At 39.7% G+C, this 20,224-nt stretch overlaps 1 protein-coding gene across 1 annotated transcript in view; it reads right to left on the minus strand.

Moving 5' to 3' along the window:
• The window catches only part of DTNB (dystrobrevin, beta), a gene marked incomplete at its 3' end in the record, with an annotated part of 43,644 nt that extends 25,861 nt beyond the window's left edge, over positions 1-17,783 (minus strand). Inside the window, exons 1-4 of the mRNA XM_009706009.1 lie at positions 17,717-17,783; positions 13,206-13,286; positions 11,024-11,237; positions 5,837-5,922 (exon numbers count right to left, since the gene is read on the minus strand). Coding sequence (XP_009704311.1) covers positions 5,837-5,922; positions 11,024-11,237; positions 13,206-13,286; positions 17,717-17,783 — 448 coding nt within the window. The remainder of the gene's footprint in view (positions 1-5,836; positions 5,923-11,023; positions 11,238-13,205; positions 13,287-17,716) is intronic.
• Between the last annotated feature and the right edge of the window lie 2,441 nt (positions 17,784-20,224).

The raw sequence follows: 20,224 nt of genomic DNA on the forward strand, positions 1-20,224 counted from the left end.
TGTAAGAAAGCCTATATAAAACCATGCACTGAGCTTGTTCAGTTTGAATAGATGTGATACCACAACAAACCGTGTATTATTACTGCTACTACTTGGTCCACTGATTGGGACCAAAACAAGTAACTCCCCTTTCATCCTCACTCCTCCAAAACCCAAAATACCCTCTCCCCAAAATCAAAACCCCACAATCAGGCTAACTCATCTAGAGCAGATTAACTTTCAGGACCTTTATTATGTGAAACGTGGTATTCAGCAGACATTATTGTATGAATATTTAGGGTGAACTTCAGTAAGCACTAAAGGCTTATCAGAGCCAGATGGCGAAAGGAAGCAAGGAGCTAGTGAGGCAAGGGAGCCAAGGAACACCACACAGGTAGAGCCAGTCGTTAGAGAAGCCAGCCCTTAAAATGAACAGGATCTTGATTTACTTGAAGTTCTGTTTGCAATGTACTCGCAGAAATGAAATGGATGGAAGCACTAATTACTTCACAATGACTGCATCTGAATGCCAAAATGAAGTCATCCGAATCCACAAAATTTGACGTTTTTATATGGCATTTCTTGGGCTTAAAAAGCTATGACAAAAATCATAAAGTCCATAGCAGTAGGCTAGGTTTACAGCTCCTACCTTGCACACCACGTAAAGGAACTCCTTTGCAAGGACTATCATGTCACAGGAAACAATCTTTTCCAGAGACAGCAAAGTGGTATCACTGAACCATTTCATATGTGCTGTCAGACACTGTACGGACTGAAAAACACTCAATTTGTTCACATTTTCAGAATTTAAAAAAAGTAAGCCTGTACATGTGCAAGTACAGAGACCAAGTTACTATCATTCATATAAATTATGATATGAGAAAAAAATAATGTACAGCTTCCAGGATTTCCTGAAAGCCTCGCGTTCCAGTTGAGCCAGAGCTGAGAGCCTGCTCAGGACAGGGAGGGGAAGCAATGCAGGAGTAGGGGTGGAATCAGGGGAACAAGTAAGCTGGAAACAGAAGTAGTTTGGTGATGAAATGGGTCAGTAATCAGAGACAGGTGGGAAAGACAGGAAAGGGAAAAAACAGGACAGTATATCCCTAATGATCAGAAGAAGAAATAAAGAATGAGAACAGCTGAGGCAGAGCAGATGAAAAGTTTGTTTATCCCAACAGCAGATGGCTCAGGCAAGCACATTCCCCAGAACGTTCCTCCACTCACCGCGAGTATCTTTGCATACAGCAACCTTTGCTGAATTTGCCTTCAGTGAAATTGGTTCTAGGAGTAATCAAGTGGTGTAAATGTTTGATATCAACTACATCCTTTGGTAAAGTTTAAAGAAGTATTGTTTTTTTGTTTTTTCAATCTGTCACTGCTAATTTCAGTTACTGCCCTTTAGTTCTTGTGCTGGAAAGGGAAAGGAACAGCTGTTTTCTATTCACCACTAACACATTGCTCATGATTTTATAGAACAGTATTCTTTCACCACCATTTTTTCTTTCCAGGTTGAAGAATCCTACTCTATCTAGTTGTTCTTTGTATAGAAAGCTTTCTCTACCTTTGATCATCCCTGCTGTTCTTCTCAGAAAAGATCACAGAATCGTTATGGTTGGAACAGACCTCAAAGATCATCAACCGTCTACCCAGTGTCACCACGCCCACTAAACCCACTAAACCATGTCTTGAAGTGCCACGTCTAAACGTTTTTTGAACACCTCCAGGGATGGTGACTCCACCACCTCCCTGGGCAGCCTGTTCCAATGCTTAACGACTCTTACAGCGAATAAATTCTTCCTAATATCCAACCTGAACCTCCCCGGCACACCTTGAGACCGTTTCCTCTTGTCCTCTCACTAGTTACTTGGGAAAAGAGACCGACCCCCACCTGGCTACATCCTCCTTTCAGGTAGTCGTAGAGGACAATCAGGTCTCCCGTCAGCCTTCTATTGTCCAGACTAAACCCCCCCAGCTCCCTCAGCCGCTCCTCATAACACCTGTTCTCCAGACACTTCACCAGCTTTGTTGCCCTTCTCTGGACTCACTTCAGCACCTCAATGTCCTTCTGGTGGTGAGGGGCCCAAAACTCAACACAGCACTTGAGGTGCAGCCTCACCAGTGCCGAGTACAGGGGGACGATCCCTGCCCCCGTCCTGCTGGCCACACTATTGCTGATACAGGCTAGGATGCTGTTGGCCTTCTTGGCCACCTGGGCACACTGCTGGCTCAGTATCAGAACTGGAAAGGGCAGAGTACTAGACAGGGGTACTAGAGCAGCACTCGTTCAAAGCATAAAGACACCATGGATTTATACAGTGCCTTTACCTCTCCACTTTGTTGTTCACATCCTTCCCCTCTGTAACATTTCATATGGTTTTAGCCATTACTAAACAGAGCATCAACATCTTCACAGAAGTATAGCTCCAAAATCTCTCATATGAGCAACAACTTTCTCAGCTCACCTTTCTGTGCATCACATTAGGATTACACTTCACTCCTCCAACATGCAACGCTTTACATACATTCACACTGAATTTCACCTACCATTTTATTTCACAGTTACTCAGTGTCGTCAGATGACACTACAACTCTTCAGTCTATTTTTGCTCTTACTACACTGATTTACTTTGTACCAAATTGTCACCTTTCATTGTATTTTTCCAGATCATTTATGACAGTGTTAAAACCAGTTTAGGTCAGCACTATCCACCAATCTCAATATACAAAAAAGTTCTTTATTGCTCTCTTTTGGTTCCTTTCAGCCAATCTTCTACCTGCAAAGACCCCAACTTTCATCCATTTCATCGAACTTAATGTCTTTAAGCATTTGTTAAGGGACCTTCTTGAGTGCCTTTCATAAATCCAAGAAGTCTGTATCAGCCAGAACTCCTTTGTCCATCTTTTTTTTTTGCCTCCTTTAATAAACTTCTGTGGTTTTATAAGGCATCCCTTCACAAAAAAAAAACCATTTCCCTCAACAATAAAATCTCATTTATCCATGCATTAACAAATTCTATTCTTTATTACCAGCAGTTTGCCCAGAACACGTGCCAGGTATAAGGGCTTGTGGATCCACACATCTCACCTCCCAAACTTCACATAACATTTTCTTCTTCCCATTCCCTTGTCCCTTAGAAAGTTTTCAGAAAGGCAGGTAACCAACAGTTCATAGTTCAGCTATTTTATTACTTTCTTTTTTGAGTTCTGGTGATACTCAGACACTTCCGCTAACAATACAACACACTTCCTCTCTTCTCCTCTGCCCTCAGAAGATTTACAAGAACCTACTATCCTGAATCTCAGATTTTCTCCCATATTCCACAGAAAGCTGTCCTATGACCTTTTCTGAAAAGTCAACAGCCTAATTCTATCCTAGTTTAGAGAAAGCTTTTCCCTCCTGCACAGATTTCCTATAGTCCTAAAATCTCGATTCTAAATTAGCCAAAATCCCCTTTTCTTGGACAACCTTGTTAACCATGTGCAGAGACTCTGCCTCTGTATCTAACCTTGCACATGGCACTGTCAGCATTTTAGAGAGTAAGAGTGAGGTGCGTGCAGCCTTTAACTTTCTCTCCAACTAAGCAGAAACAACAAGAAGTGCCTGAGGGGACAGAGGAGTACCCAGAAGTGACAGGGGAGTGTCCACAGCAGATGGGGCATGCAAAGAAAGTGCCATGACCATACAAAGCAGTGGTAAATCAGTATTACTGTTACAGATAAAGAAACTTTTCTTTCTCAGTTAACTCGTAAGATATTATACCTGACAGAACAGCAACAAAAAAAAACCCTCACCAAAACCAGGTTTTAAATAGGTGTGCTCAACAGTTAGTACTCTGTCACAAGAACTAGTCCAGAAACATCAAATGGTGGGAAGTCAGTGTGAACAACATACTGAAAAGGCAAGGAGAGGAACTGGGTTTTAACACTGAATTAAAAAAACCCAGAAGCACTACTGTCCAAACATATCAAATACAAAGTCATGTGCTCTTTGAAAATGACGCTCCATGTCCAAAAAGTGGACCAAGAAAAAAGGGACGGCAGATACTGGAGGAAAGATCCCAGAACTATAATGCAATCTAAAGGTCAGCTCAAAAGATAACAAGAAAAAGTAAAAGGCTTGACAACCAGAATATAACAAAGCTATAAGCAGAACTATTTAGTGAAAGTAGTCAAAGGCCTTTCCTCCAATGTGTATGAACATCAGCTAAGAATTTTTATAATGAAGAAAGTTACCGTGGCAAATGAAACGGAAGCCAACAGAATGAGGAAAAAAAAAGGAAGCTATGAAGAAAAGCAGACGTTATGAAAAGACAGAGAGAGAGAACAGTACATTAAAAGCATAAATTCTAAGTTTTAAGACTAGACACACCTGTTAAATAGGACTCTTAAATGAGGTGTCCTTAAGGTGAAAGCATCTTAACTAGCCATCTTTTGAATCAATAACTTGAGGCTTAATATAACATTCTGGAAGTTATCTGGGTCTTTGTCTGAAAACATCAAAATTTTACTGATTCCTATAACATTTCATTTCAGTAGTTAATTGCCTTTTCCACTAAAAGGTCACATTGCCATTTTCTTGATGGGCTTCAGTATTGTCTTGCTAATTCTAGAAATAATGCTCCTTTGCTGTCCCAGGCCTGTGCTGAACTGCTTATCTACCGTACCCTCCTCACATCTTATCCCAATTAAATCCAAAATGTAATCTTTTACTGAGGAGATACAGTCTCTATCTTTTTCTCCCAGTATTTGATCTTGCATGTTTTATAGAGGTAATGCACTTCTTAAAGATGCTTAAGAAGTCTTACATATCCTCATCGTATACGCCTGTCCCCATTAACACTAATCTTTAGTCACCTGCAGCTTTGTTTTTAATCAGAGACTTTTATAGTTACTACCAGATAAAAAACCAGCATTTCCTGGCACTGAAACATGTGCAGCCTTAATATAAATACCTGCATGCAATGATTTCTCACCATTTATTTTCCAGACCTTGTCATGTAGTTTAATTCAGCAGACTTGTATTTCATGTTGCTAGTTTTAAAGCAAATATAATAAAGAAGGCTTAATGATGTAGAAAAGTCTAAAGAATTATTTACAGTGAATGACAACCATGGAGATTAGGAGGAGTGAATTATTACAAGACAGCTTTCAATAAAGCTATTTAGGGTGAGGTAAAAATTACAAGACCTGAACAGTAAAATCTGGCACTGACAGTAAGATTAACTTCCCAGCTTTTCAGGGTGGAAATGAAAAGACAAAATACCCATAACAACAGTACACCTTGCCACTAAGACAGACAGAACAACAAGAATTACTACTAAAGGACAAAAACAGCGTTTATGGATATCACTGATTCTCTACTGATATGGCAGAAGGCTCATGGAAACAAGAAAAAAAAAGGAAGTAAGATTGATGAGAATAAAAAAAGTTAAAAAGTAAGAACTGAGAAGTTGGAGTTACGGAACAAGAAGATGCAGAGAACACCTCAGATGAAGTGGAAGATATACAGAAGTCCGCCAAAATCCTCAAAACAGGGGAAATGGCAACAAATTTAACATTACTACTAGACATGACTAGAAAAATCAGACCTGAAGTTTTACATTTAAAGAAGTGCCCAAGCATTTCAAAATGAACAAATGGACTTGTGTAGCCTACTCAGTGACAAACTCCATATGGTTCATGGCCAGCAGATGGCATGTGCAACAAAAACATTAATATAGCAAGCCTCATTTCAGTAGAAAGATCACTAAATAAGCAAAAAAGTTAGCTTTCAGAACTTAATACAATAAAACATATGTGGCCAGTAACAGAAACAAAGTATTTCATTAAATGGTTTGATTTGCTTGAAAATACTTACATCTTAGTTTGTCCAGTATTTTACCGCCACACATTGTTGCTAACATAGCTTTCACTGAAAATACCGTCAACTTCCCACGGCCCTCACTGTGAAAAAAACCCAACATGGTAAGTAATTACTACATAACATGACAACTAACAGAATTACTTGAAGCCTAGGAAGGAAATGCATAAATGACTTCCACTAACTACTAATATCTGTCAAAACTATTTAATATAACATTAAAACAGTGATAACACTATCATTTTTAATATATTGGAAGAATTAACAAACATCTAGTCACAATCAAATTTTCTTGCAGAATTATGAAAAAAGCACGGATAAAGAGACTGCTATTTGTCTTGTTCATCCCATAACTGTCCTATTAAAAAAAAGATCATGTTATTTTTTTTCATTAAAATACGTTTGTTCCCTGTAAAACATTTCATTTTTTCCTCTGCTACCCTTTGTTAGTTGCTTTAAACTTTTACTCCTTGATTTAAGCTCTGATGTTCAAATACACATTTCATTCTAAGAACAGTACAGTAATTGATAGCTAATGGAGAATTTGTCCGATATCCTGAATACACCACATAGAACAGGAATAATGTGAACAACATTTTATTCTAAGTTAAGTTAATAAAGCTGATGTGCTATCAGAACTGATAGCATATTTGCAGAATCGCCTTCTAGCATCAGCAAGAGAAAATTGATTGGTCTCCATGGAAAGTATGAAGCAGCCCATCCAGCATGGTACAACATGTAGAAACAGCAATGTGTATTATTCCTGTTAGCAGAAAGAAAGATAAGGATGAAATGATGAGGGAATTAAGTCACCAGAAACACAGAAGGCAGCTTGCTGAGTTAAAGCACAGCACAGCTGATACCAGTAACAGTTTCTCCCAGCTTAGTGCTGGCCCAGAGGGCATGCATCCCACCTCCCTGTCTCCCGACTTTCTCTCTCTTTCATAGTAATAAAGACAGGAGTCAGAGAATCTCCAATATATAATATTAAGATGGCCACAGTGCGGCAATCTCTGTGTAAATCCACTGTTACTGTGAAGTTGGTTGAAGGTTGGTTTAGTGGTGCACAGGGCAAAAGAAATGTGTGTAAATGTGGGTAAAAGCTGTTGGCAATAAATTGCTCAGAATTCCAAACAAATATACTGAGTTATTTTCCTTAACTATAAACAGCAACAGTGGTACACACTGATAAACCACCAAGAAAGCTGAAGTCACATATAAAATGAGAAAAAGAATTAAAATAAGTTCAAGTAACTAATTAAATGTATTGGACAGATAATTGTACTATCACAGAAAATACGATGATGGGGAAAATACATGATGAATATTGGAAGAGCTCTAGAAAAACTCTAGCATACTTCTCAGTGGTAATAAGATACATATTTACTATTTGCACTAGAACAACTGGTACTTGGAAAGTGTTAAGAGTAGAATTATTCAAAGTAAATATTGGCTCATGGTATTGAAGTAGTGACAAGGTCTAATGTCAATGACAGACGTGCAACCATATGGAGACATCAGGAACTAACTAAATAACCCTTTTTCCCCTTTTACATTCAGAGTTAATATGCAAATATTATCTTCTGGTAACATTTCACACTCCGTGGTGAGGTAAGGGCTCTCAACCTTTCTCAGGCTGAGAAGTACCCGAAATATGGTATGCTACTTCTCTAACAGACTCAGAGTATCTTTCAAACATTCCCTCTACAGAAGACAGGCAATCTCTCCTAGAGCTACAACTGCAGGAAGATGCGTGAAGAGGAATGGCGATTCAAAGGCCATCACTTTGCTGATATCCAGCACCCTTTTAACCGCTGTTTGAAGAAACTAAACAAAGGGAGAAAACTAAACACATTAGATATTTATTTCAAGCTATATGAAGACTATAAAGTTAACAACAAGGTAAAGATCTCAATTATCCTATTTTGTTTCTGTCTTTTCTCTTAAATAGCTTTCTCAAAGGAATAAGTTGGCACTTACTCCTACTTATTTCTACACTTGTGTGTAGAAAAAAAAAATAAAGACTTGACTACATCTGAAATTGGTTGTCTGAAGAGTTCACCCTCTTCAAGCCTTGACCTCCACTCTTACCTGAGCAAATCTTACTAGCTAATTCAAATCTCCTTAAGTTATAGTCTCAGCCCCTCTCCCCCTTTTTAATAGACATTCATTTTCTCTCAAAAGAGAGTTCAGTTTTTAATTAATTTCCAGAAAAAACAAGTGACTAAAGCCATCAATATCTCCTCACAGGACACAAACTTATCCTTGCAAAGTACCTTATGATGCCTTCAGATATTAGGCCTGCTTCTGCTGACATTCTGTTTAGTTTATTAATCCAAGACAAAACCCAGAACTCCTCCACCTGCAATCTGGTAGAGGTGTAGTTATTAAGCAACTTGACATCAAAATTGAGTTTTGTACCAATGCTGTTCAATCTGCTGAATTCCCTATCAAAACAAAAAAAGGGCAAAACTTTCAGTATGATTTTGAAACTTCTGTAACAACCAGGAGTTCTCAGGACTGGAAACAGAACCAGGGGACTTGTTTAAAAAAGAGTGGACCTATGTACATGAGGTTCCTTCCAGTTGTCTGAAGAAAGCCTCATCCTCTACATCTTCCTAACCAGGCGGTCTGCGGCAGACGCCCACAGCAATGATGTCCATGTCAGTCTGCCCACTAAGCTTGACTCAACCTCCCAGCTGACTCATCATCCGTCCCCAGGCAGAGCTCCATGCACTCCAGCCGCGCTCTCACGTAAAGGGCAACTCCCGCTCCTTGTCCGTCCCTCCTAAAGAACAGAGTGCAGCACTCCGGTTGTGTCAGCTCTCTCACTGAATCCTCCCTAGAGGAATCGGACCTCTCATCCCTCCTGTTTGCTCCCCATGCGGCACCCAATAGCATACAGCCACTTCAGAGAGGCGCCCAGTCACGCTCATTTCCCAGAAAAGGCATGAGAGCTTTCTGCATAACACTGATCTGCAGGCATTTCCTTACGTATATGCATATGCTTGAAGTGAGCCCCTTCCAGCTCTGCTGTGCTGGTTATGAGGTTCCTCCTGATCACATCACACTTTGCTCACCAACTCACTTCCTCACTTGTTTGTTGGTCATCCTCTCCCTCCCCCTTATTGCACACTGCTTTATTACCAGCATACAGTGTGGTTTGATACCTACAGTTTAAAAAGAAAAAAAGAAGTTGGAGCAACTAAACCCACTGTCAAATTAAATGCGATTACTAGAAATCATGAAATAAGAAACTGACTGCTCACAGTTAAATGGGGTCAGGGAATGAGCTGTTACTCTGGGGTGCCAGTAATGAACAGGTGGGGTACTTTGGAAAGCCATGACAGGTTATGGGAAAAATAGACCAGGAACAAACTGTCAAACGCTCATGCAAAGTTCTGTGGAAGAAAGCAGCGAAGAACATCACACCACAGTCGTTCCTCCTCACAACTCACCACCAATGCAGCGTGAGCCATTGTGTCTGCACCACGATCAGTGTTGTTCTATGGGTCCCAGTGAAGCATTCATTGTGAGTGTTTTTCATACTTACCTAACATAAGCTCTAACTTAAATATTTCCATGGGGAAGACGTTAGTCACATCTTTGATTCCTGTTCCTGTTTGGTGGAATGCTAATGACACTGTGATGTTACCACCAGCACCACGTTGTAAGAAGCTACTGCACTATGTGCATTGAAGCAACCACACAGCTACCCCAATGATGCAATTCCAGTGCAGATGTGTACTTTTTTAAAAAAAATAAATGTCTGCCATGTTGATGAACTCCTGGAGAGCGAGCCTCATCCCTGCCTCTCTTCTCATTCTTTGCTCTTCCCACTGCACAATGCAGCACAGCATCCCAGCTTCTCTCTCAATTCCATGTGCCAGATAGAGGAAGCTAAAGAGAAGCTGTTGGACACTGCTGGGATCAAGTATGATGCTTGGGTTCCAGAAGAGGCAGAACTTGCAGGGCTGGGGGCAGTGGGCGAGAAAAACATATCTCTAACCAAAGCCTCAATCTTTTGAGCCAGCTCCCCAAAACATGACCATTTCTGTTTTTAAATTCTCTATTTTCTAGTGTGATCTGTCTCAGAATAACTAAAACCATCAGCTATCCCTCACAGCTTGTCTCACAACTAATACCAAATCAGAACTAAACAGAAAAATACACATTTGATTCTGTTGTCATAGCAGTCTTCCTGCTCTGAGCTCTATGTTGGTTTTATCTGTCCTTAGTGAGACAGCAATTGTTCTGAAGTCTTGGACTTTTTGAGAAGGGGAAACCTAGCTTCTGTTTGGTGACAATAAGAAGAAATCACATTGGGAAAGGATCAAAGTCTGGACATTACAAACAGAACAACTATTTGGCATATTCACTGCTTGCAGATTGTCTTGGGTAAAACTCCTCAGTCTCTGACAGCGTCCTGGCTGCAAGCAGTTCTCTACTGCTAGGAGAGAGGGCAAATGCAGAAGGAAGGTAAGACTGAAATAATAGCTGACTCTGAGAAAGATAAGGCAAAAAGAAGTTCTAAACAACAGTAAAAGATCTGCAGTTGCTATTCAGAGAACCCACAGAGGCACATCTACTCAAGAAGATTAGGAGACCAAATCCTGAAGAAAGAGGCTGTGAAAGAAACTCATAAAACTGGACACAAGGAAATGCCTAGACAGTACCCTGAACAAGAAATAAAGCTTCTTCCAGCCAGGAAATGAGAATTAGCCTTTATGGGGTCACAGCATGTTAGAATGGGATGCAAGGTGACTGTCAAAACAAGGTAGCATTATAAAATGGTCTTGTTGATCAAGATTCAGTAAAACACTTTCACTTTTTAAAACAGTGCTATACCACCATTAGGTTAACATTATGCTCTATCACAGTCTGCAGAACACAGTTTCACTTCATCTTCAATTCAGATACATGGCTTACAGCAGTCGGCAAGTTCCAGAAGGGACTAACTCATCCTTCTTAAGAAAGCAATTTTTAAGACAAAGCATTGCTGCTGTGGCAATGTAAATCTCTGCAGGCACTACTATGATATTAAATATATGTGTGTGTATGTGCAACACACAATTTCAGAAATAGCATGCGGACAGTTTGCCAGAGACTCATGCAGTTGTTGGCTGCATTCATCTAACTAAAAGAGAAAATTAGTTTAAGAATACAACTAGAGGAGTTACTAGCCTGTCATATGCTGCTATCATGAAGTTGAGGAGGAGGCTGATGGATTGCTCTACACTGATTTGGTGAGTAGAAGGAAGGCGTTTGTTTAGCTGGTAGTAGATGGATGAAATGATTGTTTCTAGTCGAGACACGTTGATCTCTGTGTTATGATCCAAAGTGTTAAGGCCATTATCTCGGAAGGCTTCAATCATATTCCAGATATCAACAAGATGAACTAAAAATAAAGGAAAAAAAATTAACTTCTATTCTGTAATGCACGCAAGCTTAATTTTATGGTACTGTTTCTGAACGCTATGTTAGCTTTTATTTTGGAATGAACAGTTATTTATTTGTATTCAAAGTGAGAGACAGACTGTTGATATTCATACTCATAGTTCCTGTCAGCCAGTTTAAAGTAACAAAGCAGTGCCCAGACATCTTGTGTGCCTTTTATTCCACCGTTCAACATCTGGGTGCTCTGACAGAAAAACAGCATAAAGGAGAAAAGCGACCTTCCATCATCATGCAGTGCATTTTAGCAGAGTTAGGTATTTTCATTTGAGAAAGATATCAGCCATATTCTAAATCCACTACAAATTGGTTACAATAATTTTGAACACTCTCATGCTGACTAGTAGTTGAGTATTGAAGGAGGAACTTGATGTTCCAGTTAAACTACGACTGTTTCCAGTTGATCCAGCTGCCAAGTCCAGAGCATAATACTTTGTGAACACAGGCCTAGAACTCCAAAGCGTTCCCCTAAATTACCCTGCCATATCTTAGTGCATATCTAAGAAGTGTTAACAACGTAGAGAAAGAGTTTTCCAAAACCACAGTAAGTGATCTGCAGAACCACATTAAATAATATTTTAAAACGTTTCAAAGCTTGAAAGGTATGCACGATAGTGGGAGAAGACATCTAAGGATCAACAGTAACCCTCAGTCCAAACTGAATGTGATCCAACCATTACAAAGGACACTTATTTGCTAACTTCACAACTTTTGTTATCTTCCTTAACTAATAAGAAAGTCTGAAGTAAGAATGTGATGTTCAACATTTCTTACATAAAACTCCTCTTTATACTTCTCACTTAAAAACCACACAATGATAAAAGCCAAGCTACATGTTCACACCAAGCATATGCCCCTGGATCACCCTGTGGTCCAGACAAAGATCAGAAACGCACAGCCTCATCTATACATACACGTATGGGAAAGGTTACTCAAGGCATATGCATAGCACCAGTGATCCGGGCCCAAAGTGTGCAATGTACTGTAATTACCAATTCTTAATACCTCTACTGATTAAGAGAGATTTTTAATTCAAAAGCATGAATTACAGACAAGAACTAACACTTTTCCACAGGAATGAAAAAGCTGTAAGCCATTCATCAAACTAAAGGCACTGCAGGTAGTGCCACGAGAGCCCCAAGAGACACACATCCCGGGGTCAGCTGCGCTATCAAGGAGCTACAATTTGCAGTGTGCAGATGCACATGCTCTCTACAGGGCTCCTCAGCTGTTCTCCTGTCCTCTTCCACACCAGACGCACACTAATTCCACTCCACTGGAAGGAAGCACCCGTTCTTGCGTACGTTAGGCTGCTCCACTTTTTGCTTTGTCCAATTCAAAACTGGTAGCAGAATGCAAAGTAGTATCACCTATTCGCCCTTGGATTAATCTTTGCTTTGGTGAGCTATCCCAGGTCAAATGACCACAGAAGAGATCGAGAAAACTTACACTGACTAGTATGGTATAAACTTAAAGAATTCTTTATGTTCATATATGCCACCATGATCAGATCCAGTCACTTTCAGGCTAGTGACTGTATTATGCATCACCAAACTCATACCTGTGCCTAGTTGTCAGGTGGTTTGTGGCACACCATGATGGAACAGGAGCTCAAACAGCTTGAGACTGCCTGCATCCAACACTTCAGGCAACTGAAGTATGTCAAGCTGGCCCATAGGTTTTAAATTTTTGAAACATTAAAGAATAAAACTGAAGATATTATAGAGTATTGGACAAAGATTGCTGCCTCTTTTTAATTATCTCTTTAATCTCTGTTTAGTTTAAGTAACAGCTACTGTTGCCTGATAAAATGTTTGCTTACTCTTGCTGCATTTAAAATTCACATGGGTAGAATATTCAAAACAATCATGCATAAGAAATTTTTTTAAGATAAAGAGCAATTATAACTTACGATTACATCTTTTTTGTACAAACCGCAGTTTACAGGCTGTTCGATACGTTGAAAGTCTGATGACATCAAAATTCTGTGCTCCTATGAATAAAAAAAAAGTTTGTGTTTTTCTTTCCTCTATAACATTCAGCTTATCCTAGAGAATTACTTCAAAAATGGTATGAGCTTCATTAAGTATCTCATGGTAAAGTAACTTTCAGCAGTGTATTATAAACTGACCCAAGTTTGAGACTGATATGAGTATCTTAAAAGGAAGCAAGAATTAAGTGGTGAGTGGGTAAGAGGACTGCACAGATGTTGGAAGACATGCACACAAAAGATAAGAGACAAAGAAAGAGGGCGGTTGGTACTCCTACCACCATCTGCATTGCAGCCCCATCAGAAGCATGTTTTTGGTCTCTGAGACGGATCCAAACCAGGTAAGAAGCAGAAGAAAAAGCATAGGAAAAAAAAATCTTATCTTCACCAACAACCTCCCACTTCTAGACGTGTAAGTGTTCTACCTTCAAACAATACTGCAACACAAAAGATTTGAATGCTATTATCTATCACTAGACTGTACCACATCTACCAGTTCCAGCATTACTCTGAACATTACAAACCTGGGCAATTTCAGAAAGCTGTGTTAACACTCTGCCAAACAGACCTGTGTACCTCCTGTCCTGATCAAATGAGATGATAAATGATATGGGGACAATAAACAATACTGTTTTAAAATGATCAATACTGGACTTAAATTTGGAAGCAGCCAGCAAGTCTTGAAAATCGCATTAATCATAAACCAAAATGCCTTTTAAATGGCTCACATTTCAACAGCATTAGCAGCTATGTCCTACAATCGATATAGTTCTAAGGTGTGGTCTGAAACAACCCAGTCGCACGTGAGCAATGGCATGGATACACATGGCTCCTGTGCCTTTGGTATTCTCACGGGAGTGCGTAAATGCAGGATCTGCTGCAGTCTTCCATACTTCTCTCAAAAGCCAGAGCCTAGATGAATAGAGAACTGAGAAACAGGGATAACTGACTTACAGAATCCAGACTTCTAAAAGATACTTAAAAACAAAACCAAAAAATCTCACATCCTCCTGAAGAAGGTATCCAATTGCTGTATCAAGGAATCTTGCTCAAAGGTGATAAATTACTCCCTCCTACATTCCGAATTCAGAAACCAACTTGCAAATACCTCATTTGAATTCCCTTTGTGTATATACCCACTGACTCACAGTTGCAAACTTAAGATCTTGTCTTTTAAATATTACACTACAATTTTGCAAATACAATGCCAAAGCAGCTGTACACAGGCCAAAGCATCTGCTTGGTCTTGGAAGTGACACGCAAGGATCGTTTCCCTTCATCACTGGTGTAGAACAGGAGGTGGACAGGTTCTTGTAAGCCCAGTGAGGAGGCTGACTGATTTCCCAGTCCAAGGTCCCCCAGGACAGCTCACCTCAGCATGGCACTAGACTAGCCAACATCTGAGGAGCATTCTGCTTCATTGGATGGCGCAACAAATTTGAGTGGATTATTTCACACTATCATCTTTAGAAAACTAGTCTCTGATATATTTCAGGAAAGTGCTTGGCCAGGTAACTTAAGCTGGAGTATTCAGATCCAAGGCTACAACAAAATAGTTAACTTTGTATTTTCTATGCAATATTCTTTCAAAACTCTCAGTTAGGGTGCATACTTTCATATCAAAACTCTCAATTAGGATGCATATGTTTCAAACCACAGAAAGCACTTTCACAGGCTGAGTCTTCACAAAATGCTTTGTCTACATAAAATATATGTATATAAATGTATCTACAATATACTTGTATGTATATTTTTAATATATCTATATAAAGGTCATTTAACAGCTACATGCAAAAACAAAAAGGCGTCCATTTTCTGTTCTTATCTTCCTGTGCCACATTACCACAAAAGCTTCAACAAGTTCATTCTTCCGAACTACCTGAAGATAAAATGGGATGTGTTTTCAAGACAATCTATACAGCTCAGAAGCACAGAACAGTTGAGGCTGGAAGGGGCTGCTGGAGAACACCTAGTCCAACCTCCCTGCTCAACAGGGGCAGCCACAGCAATTTGCCCAAGACTGTATTCAGCCAAGTTTTGAATATCTGCAAGGATGGAGACTCCAGAACTTCACTTGGCAAGCTCTCCCAGTGCTCACCCACCCTCACAGTAAAAATGTTTTTTTACCTCACATTCAGATGGAATTTGCTGTGTTTCAGTTTGTGCCCATTGTCACAGAATAACTTGAATCAATCTAACTTTTTAATTATACTCTATTCTTTTAAATGTATTCTTTTGTCTGAATAACTTCACTTAGCATTAGTTAGCAGGAGAAGGAATTCCAGGTTGCGTATCATAAACTCATCCTGACCTGGCTGCTTGGCTATGGGGGGACCTTGAAGAAGATAAGGAGGAAACTTCATCAGCAGAAGCTGCAAACCATCCAGATAAGGACAACAAATGGTCTGTCAGGAGTCCGGAGGCCGAGAACCAAAGGGAAACAATCGAGCCCACAGATCACACATTACCATTGGACCAAGAGGTGCGTGAACAGCACATGAAGAGACTGAGCACTGGGCCAAAAGGCACATGAAGGGCGCATGGAGAAGAGGTATATAGATTGTAAGGGTTTAAAAGTCCAGGCTTTCTTTGTTTCAAGGTCCCTCCCCGGAGGCACCCAGCCTGAGCTCTCATTCTGCTGTACCATCCAAATAAATTATTTTTCTAAGATCAGACGTCTGAGACTCTGCTATGGGAGATCTAGGGTAAAGAGATTTCTTTAACACCTGTTGCCTTGGACCCTGCCACTGGGCTGAGAAAAGTCTGGCTCCATCTTCTTCATACTCTTCCATAAGATAAACTCCCTATGTATTCTGCAGTTCAGAGAAATCAGAATAGCTTGCACAGAATTCTTGTCTGTCAGACAGCTCCCCAAGTACTACAAAACCAACACAAACATCCTTGGGTAGCATGTCCAGTGCAGGTGAATGCCAAGGTCTCCTCTTTTCTCACATGAGCAATTATCTAAACACTTCAGCAAATTTGTATGTTGACCAACAACAAATGGTCACTGAAAGCATAAATTTTACACATTGCATATCTACTCTGTGTATGCAGCTCACCTAGAAAGGAAAACATTTATGTGTTTGCTTTACAGTGAAATACTCCACCAGAGGACAGGTGAAGCTTGAGGACCTCAGATTTCTTATACTACTATGCTAGAGCGCCTTACAGAGAAAGGCAGTTCAGAATGTCTGTACACCGGCACTTTCACTGATAATGAACAGCCAGAACCACAGCCTCAAAAAGTGACACCTTGTATGCAGACAGTCAGAAGAAATCTGAGTATTTTTAACCATTCAGTCAAAGCTAAAAACTAGCAAGACAATTTCTGCACAAAATGATCACAAGATGACTACAGCACTTTAAAGTCAGGAGACAAATGTAATACTCTGATATAGCAGTCAAAGCAGTTCTAGTGGAGAAGTACTATTGTCATTTTAAAAGGTTCTAATGAGATTTCATCCAGGATATCACCCACAATTCAGTCACCTTCGCTCAACTAAAACTGAACAGAGGCAGAGAACAGCAGGAGATGAGGTGTACAGCAGGGAGACCGCAGGAGTTCGCTTGCGCCATATGTTGAACAAGCCAAAAGGGACGTGACTATAAACTCAAACGCAAAGCAAGCCGGGAAGGTGTAGAGAAATACTATCCAAGGCACGAGAGGAAGCAGATATAAATTACCCAGGAATGAAACTGTTCCTGAACTTATAAGATGCTTATAACCACAGTAAGAATGTTACTCTGGAATCCCTTCAACAAAATAGCACAAATAAACTATTGTTTTGAGACAGGTCTTCATCAGCCTATAAATGGAATTACAGGACATGCTTGCCTGATCTAGGCATTTCATTCAGTCCTGTGTCCCCAGAGGAAAGTAAAATAACATGATGACATGCAAATACACAATCTTTTATTTCAAACTGCATATAATTTTTTTAAAGGCTATGTATCATTCCTTTAAATATTATCTCTGGACAGGCATTTGATTTCTAGTAACAATTACAACCCCTCTTTCAGAGAATGGTCCTGTACAAAAACCAGTCCCTTAAGCCCCTCAAACCGTTTCTCTTCTGAGTCACACTAGCATTGTGGTGTAATTCAAAAAAAAAGTTGGTTTTTTTTAAGCTAAAAGGTAACCTGTCTCTTGTCATTATTTATTTTACTAGTTGTCCACAAACTTTAGATATTGCCATGTATGAGAAATGTGAATGTTCCTTAAAAAAGGAGCTTCACAAAACCTAGAAATGAATGACCTTTCAGGCAATTGTGACCTACTCGTATTCTCCTCCTGACCAGCACCCAGGATGCTTTTCACTAGATGAGGCAATGGGCTTGTGGAAACAAGATGTAAATGATCTGGTAAAACTATCAAAGCAAAGCTCCCAGTGAAGAATAAATGACATTATGTCTTCAAATCTCATACTTACTCATTTCCATGAACAGCTGTCTCTTCTCTGCCATTGTCCTCCTCCTCTTCCCACTCTCCTCAATCATTCTGAAGACAAAAAAGGCCAACACTGTTTGTGCTAGAATTTCTGTTACAAGAGTAACTTACTGTGAACAACATTATTTTCTCTCTCAACTGAAACAGTTTGATTTTATCCGGTAAATGAAAATACCAGTAGATAGACAGACATCTCTTCACAACGACTGTATTCTATAACCAAGGGATACACTTTAGACTTGTTAATACCTTTTAAAGTGGTGCGCAGTACAGGAAACATTGATTCTAAACGTTTTAGTTACTCATCTTAAGCTTGCAAAACTCAGAGCTGCATACATATATAGAGAGCACTATCATGTAAAGAATTCCTTTCCATTCAAAGAGATTTTTGTTTGCAAAATGCAAGGCAAGCAAGACCTCTCCATGAGCAGTTGAGCCAATGAAGTGCAGAGACTTTGGTGTTCAAAAGGAGGAAGCATATTACATTCCTTTCCCTGGCTGACGGAGTTTAATAACACTCCTCTTTCCTGCCTAGGGTTTTTGTGGGGATGTTGGTTTTAGGGGTGAGGGGTTGTCTCATCTTTAAACAAAATTTATAAGAATTCATTTAACTTCGAAACCTGATGCCCGAGGTCAAATCAGGTCAGGAAAGTAAAGATCTTAAATATAATTAAGGTGGAAAGGAAAAAAAAAAAAACCAAACCGTCCAGTTTTGTCACACAGGCCTCCCTTCCTTAGGAAAACAGATTAAAGAAGTGACAGCAACACAGTGGAACTTATACCCCAAGGTAAGGAGGCACAGGGACAATTTAGTATCTCTTACTTCACTATGTAGTCCTAAAAGACAGATGCTAAATTTCAGTCAACTCCAGCAAAAAAAAAAAAAGCCAATTTAATTCAGCATAAGTATAAAAATTCACTTAAAATTACTACATTGTATTATTCTTTTGTTACCAAATCGCTAACTCATTAAATATTTTTTTTTAATGTCTGAAAAAAAAAAAAAAGGGCAGAAATACCAAACAATTCTTCTACAGTTACACCAGAATCTAACTGTAAGGGAGTTAGTCAGCTCACCCTCATGCAACATGGCAGGACAGATTTCATGAGGCTTAAATGTCAACCAAGGAAAAGAAAGTCGTGTCTTGGCACTTCATATACACTCTCTGATTAACAGCTTCCCTCAGCAGTTGTCCATTGCCTGGTAATTATTCTCTAGTGAAAATCTGACAACACATTCATCTCGAAAGCCACCAAAATGTTTCATAAAAGGAAAATAAGTGTATGGTTGTATAAAGTAATCTGAAAATATATTTCATTTTCTTATTTTTTCCTACTTTAAAAAAAGAGTCAGAACCAACATGCTTCTGTATTTTTTTTTAAAGGAAAAAAGCCTAAAGGCATTTTTGCAGATATATAAAAGTTTCTTATTTTTCAGCTTCCTAAAATAAATTCATTTTATTAAGTTAAATAAATATATGCAGAGTGCCTTATCTTCTCAACCAAGGTTCTCCACAACGCATTACCTCGAGCTGTACTACACCGCAGACTGAAGCAGGTATTCAGAGAGCTGGGCACCGGGAAACTTCGGCCGTGCGACTCATTTTGTTCACCCACAAGTTCCAGCTCTCCTCATACACTGCCCCAAGCTTAAAAGTTTTTGGAACTAACTTCTCTTTATTTCCCCATCACATAATGCATGTCATCTCGAAGAACGCCAGTTAATGTACCAGTAATTACCTTTAATTCAAGTGCTAGTGCGCCTCAATTCCAAACCAGCTGGATTCCAAGGGGTAGATTAGTTCTCTATCTTTTAAATCGTTTTTAGTAGAGACTATTTTATCAAGACCCAAGGGACAACACCACTTGAATCTTCTGCAATACCAAAAAAATAATCATGATAATATTAAATCTTCTTGTCCTTGGGCTTTGGGCTATCCCTCATTGTACCTTCCTAACTCCCTGCTTCCAAGCCAATCTCATTTTTCTGCAGAGCTGGAGCCAGTCCCTGGGTAACTTGCCTCATATCAGAACGGCAAGATAGAGTGATACTGGAGATACCGTAACTGTCATTTCTCCTAGCAAGTACCTACTGGAGCCCATGGATACTAGCTAAACCCATGGGAGAGGCCTCCTACCATGCTTCCACAGAAGGCACAGAGATGTGCTACCAACCAGCAAGAAAAACCACATGGCAACGCCAGACGCTCCCATTCACCACCACCACTCGAGAGGCTGTGCAAGCAGCATAGCCGGGGTTGAGGAAAGGACCAAAGGCAGAGACAAAGCAGGGTATGAGACTAATATTGTATGTTAAGCCTGCAACTAATTTTGCTGATGTCTAGTAACATGTCATGGTACTATCATGACTTTAAATGTACATCAATCTCTTCCCCTACAGACACTCTATTGCCTTGCAGGTGTCAGGATTTGAGTTTTTTAAGAGGTCATTCAAGCTGCATGGATCACTGTCATAGAACACTATCATACA

This window comes from Cariama cristata, unplaced genomic scaffold (assembly GCF_000690535.1).
Source record: "Cariama cristata isolate BGI_N322 unplaced genomic scaffold, ASM69053v1 scaffold4718, whole genome shotgun sequence".
NCBI lineage: Eukaryota > Metazoa > Chordata > Aves > Cariamiformes > Cariamidae > Cariama > Cariama cristata.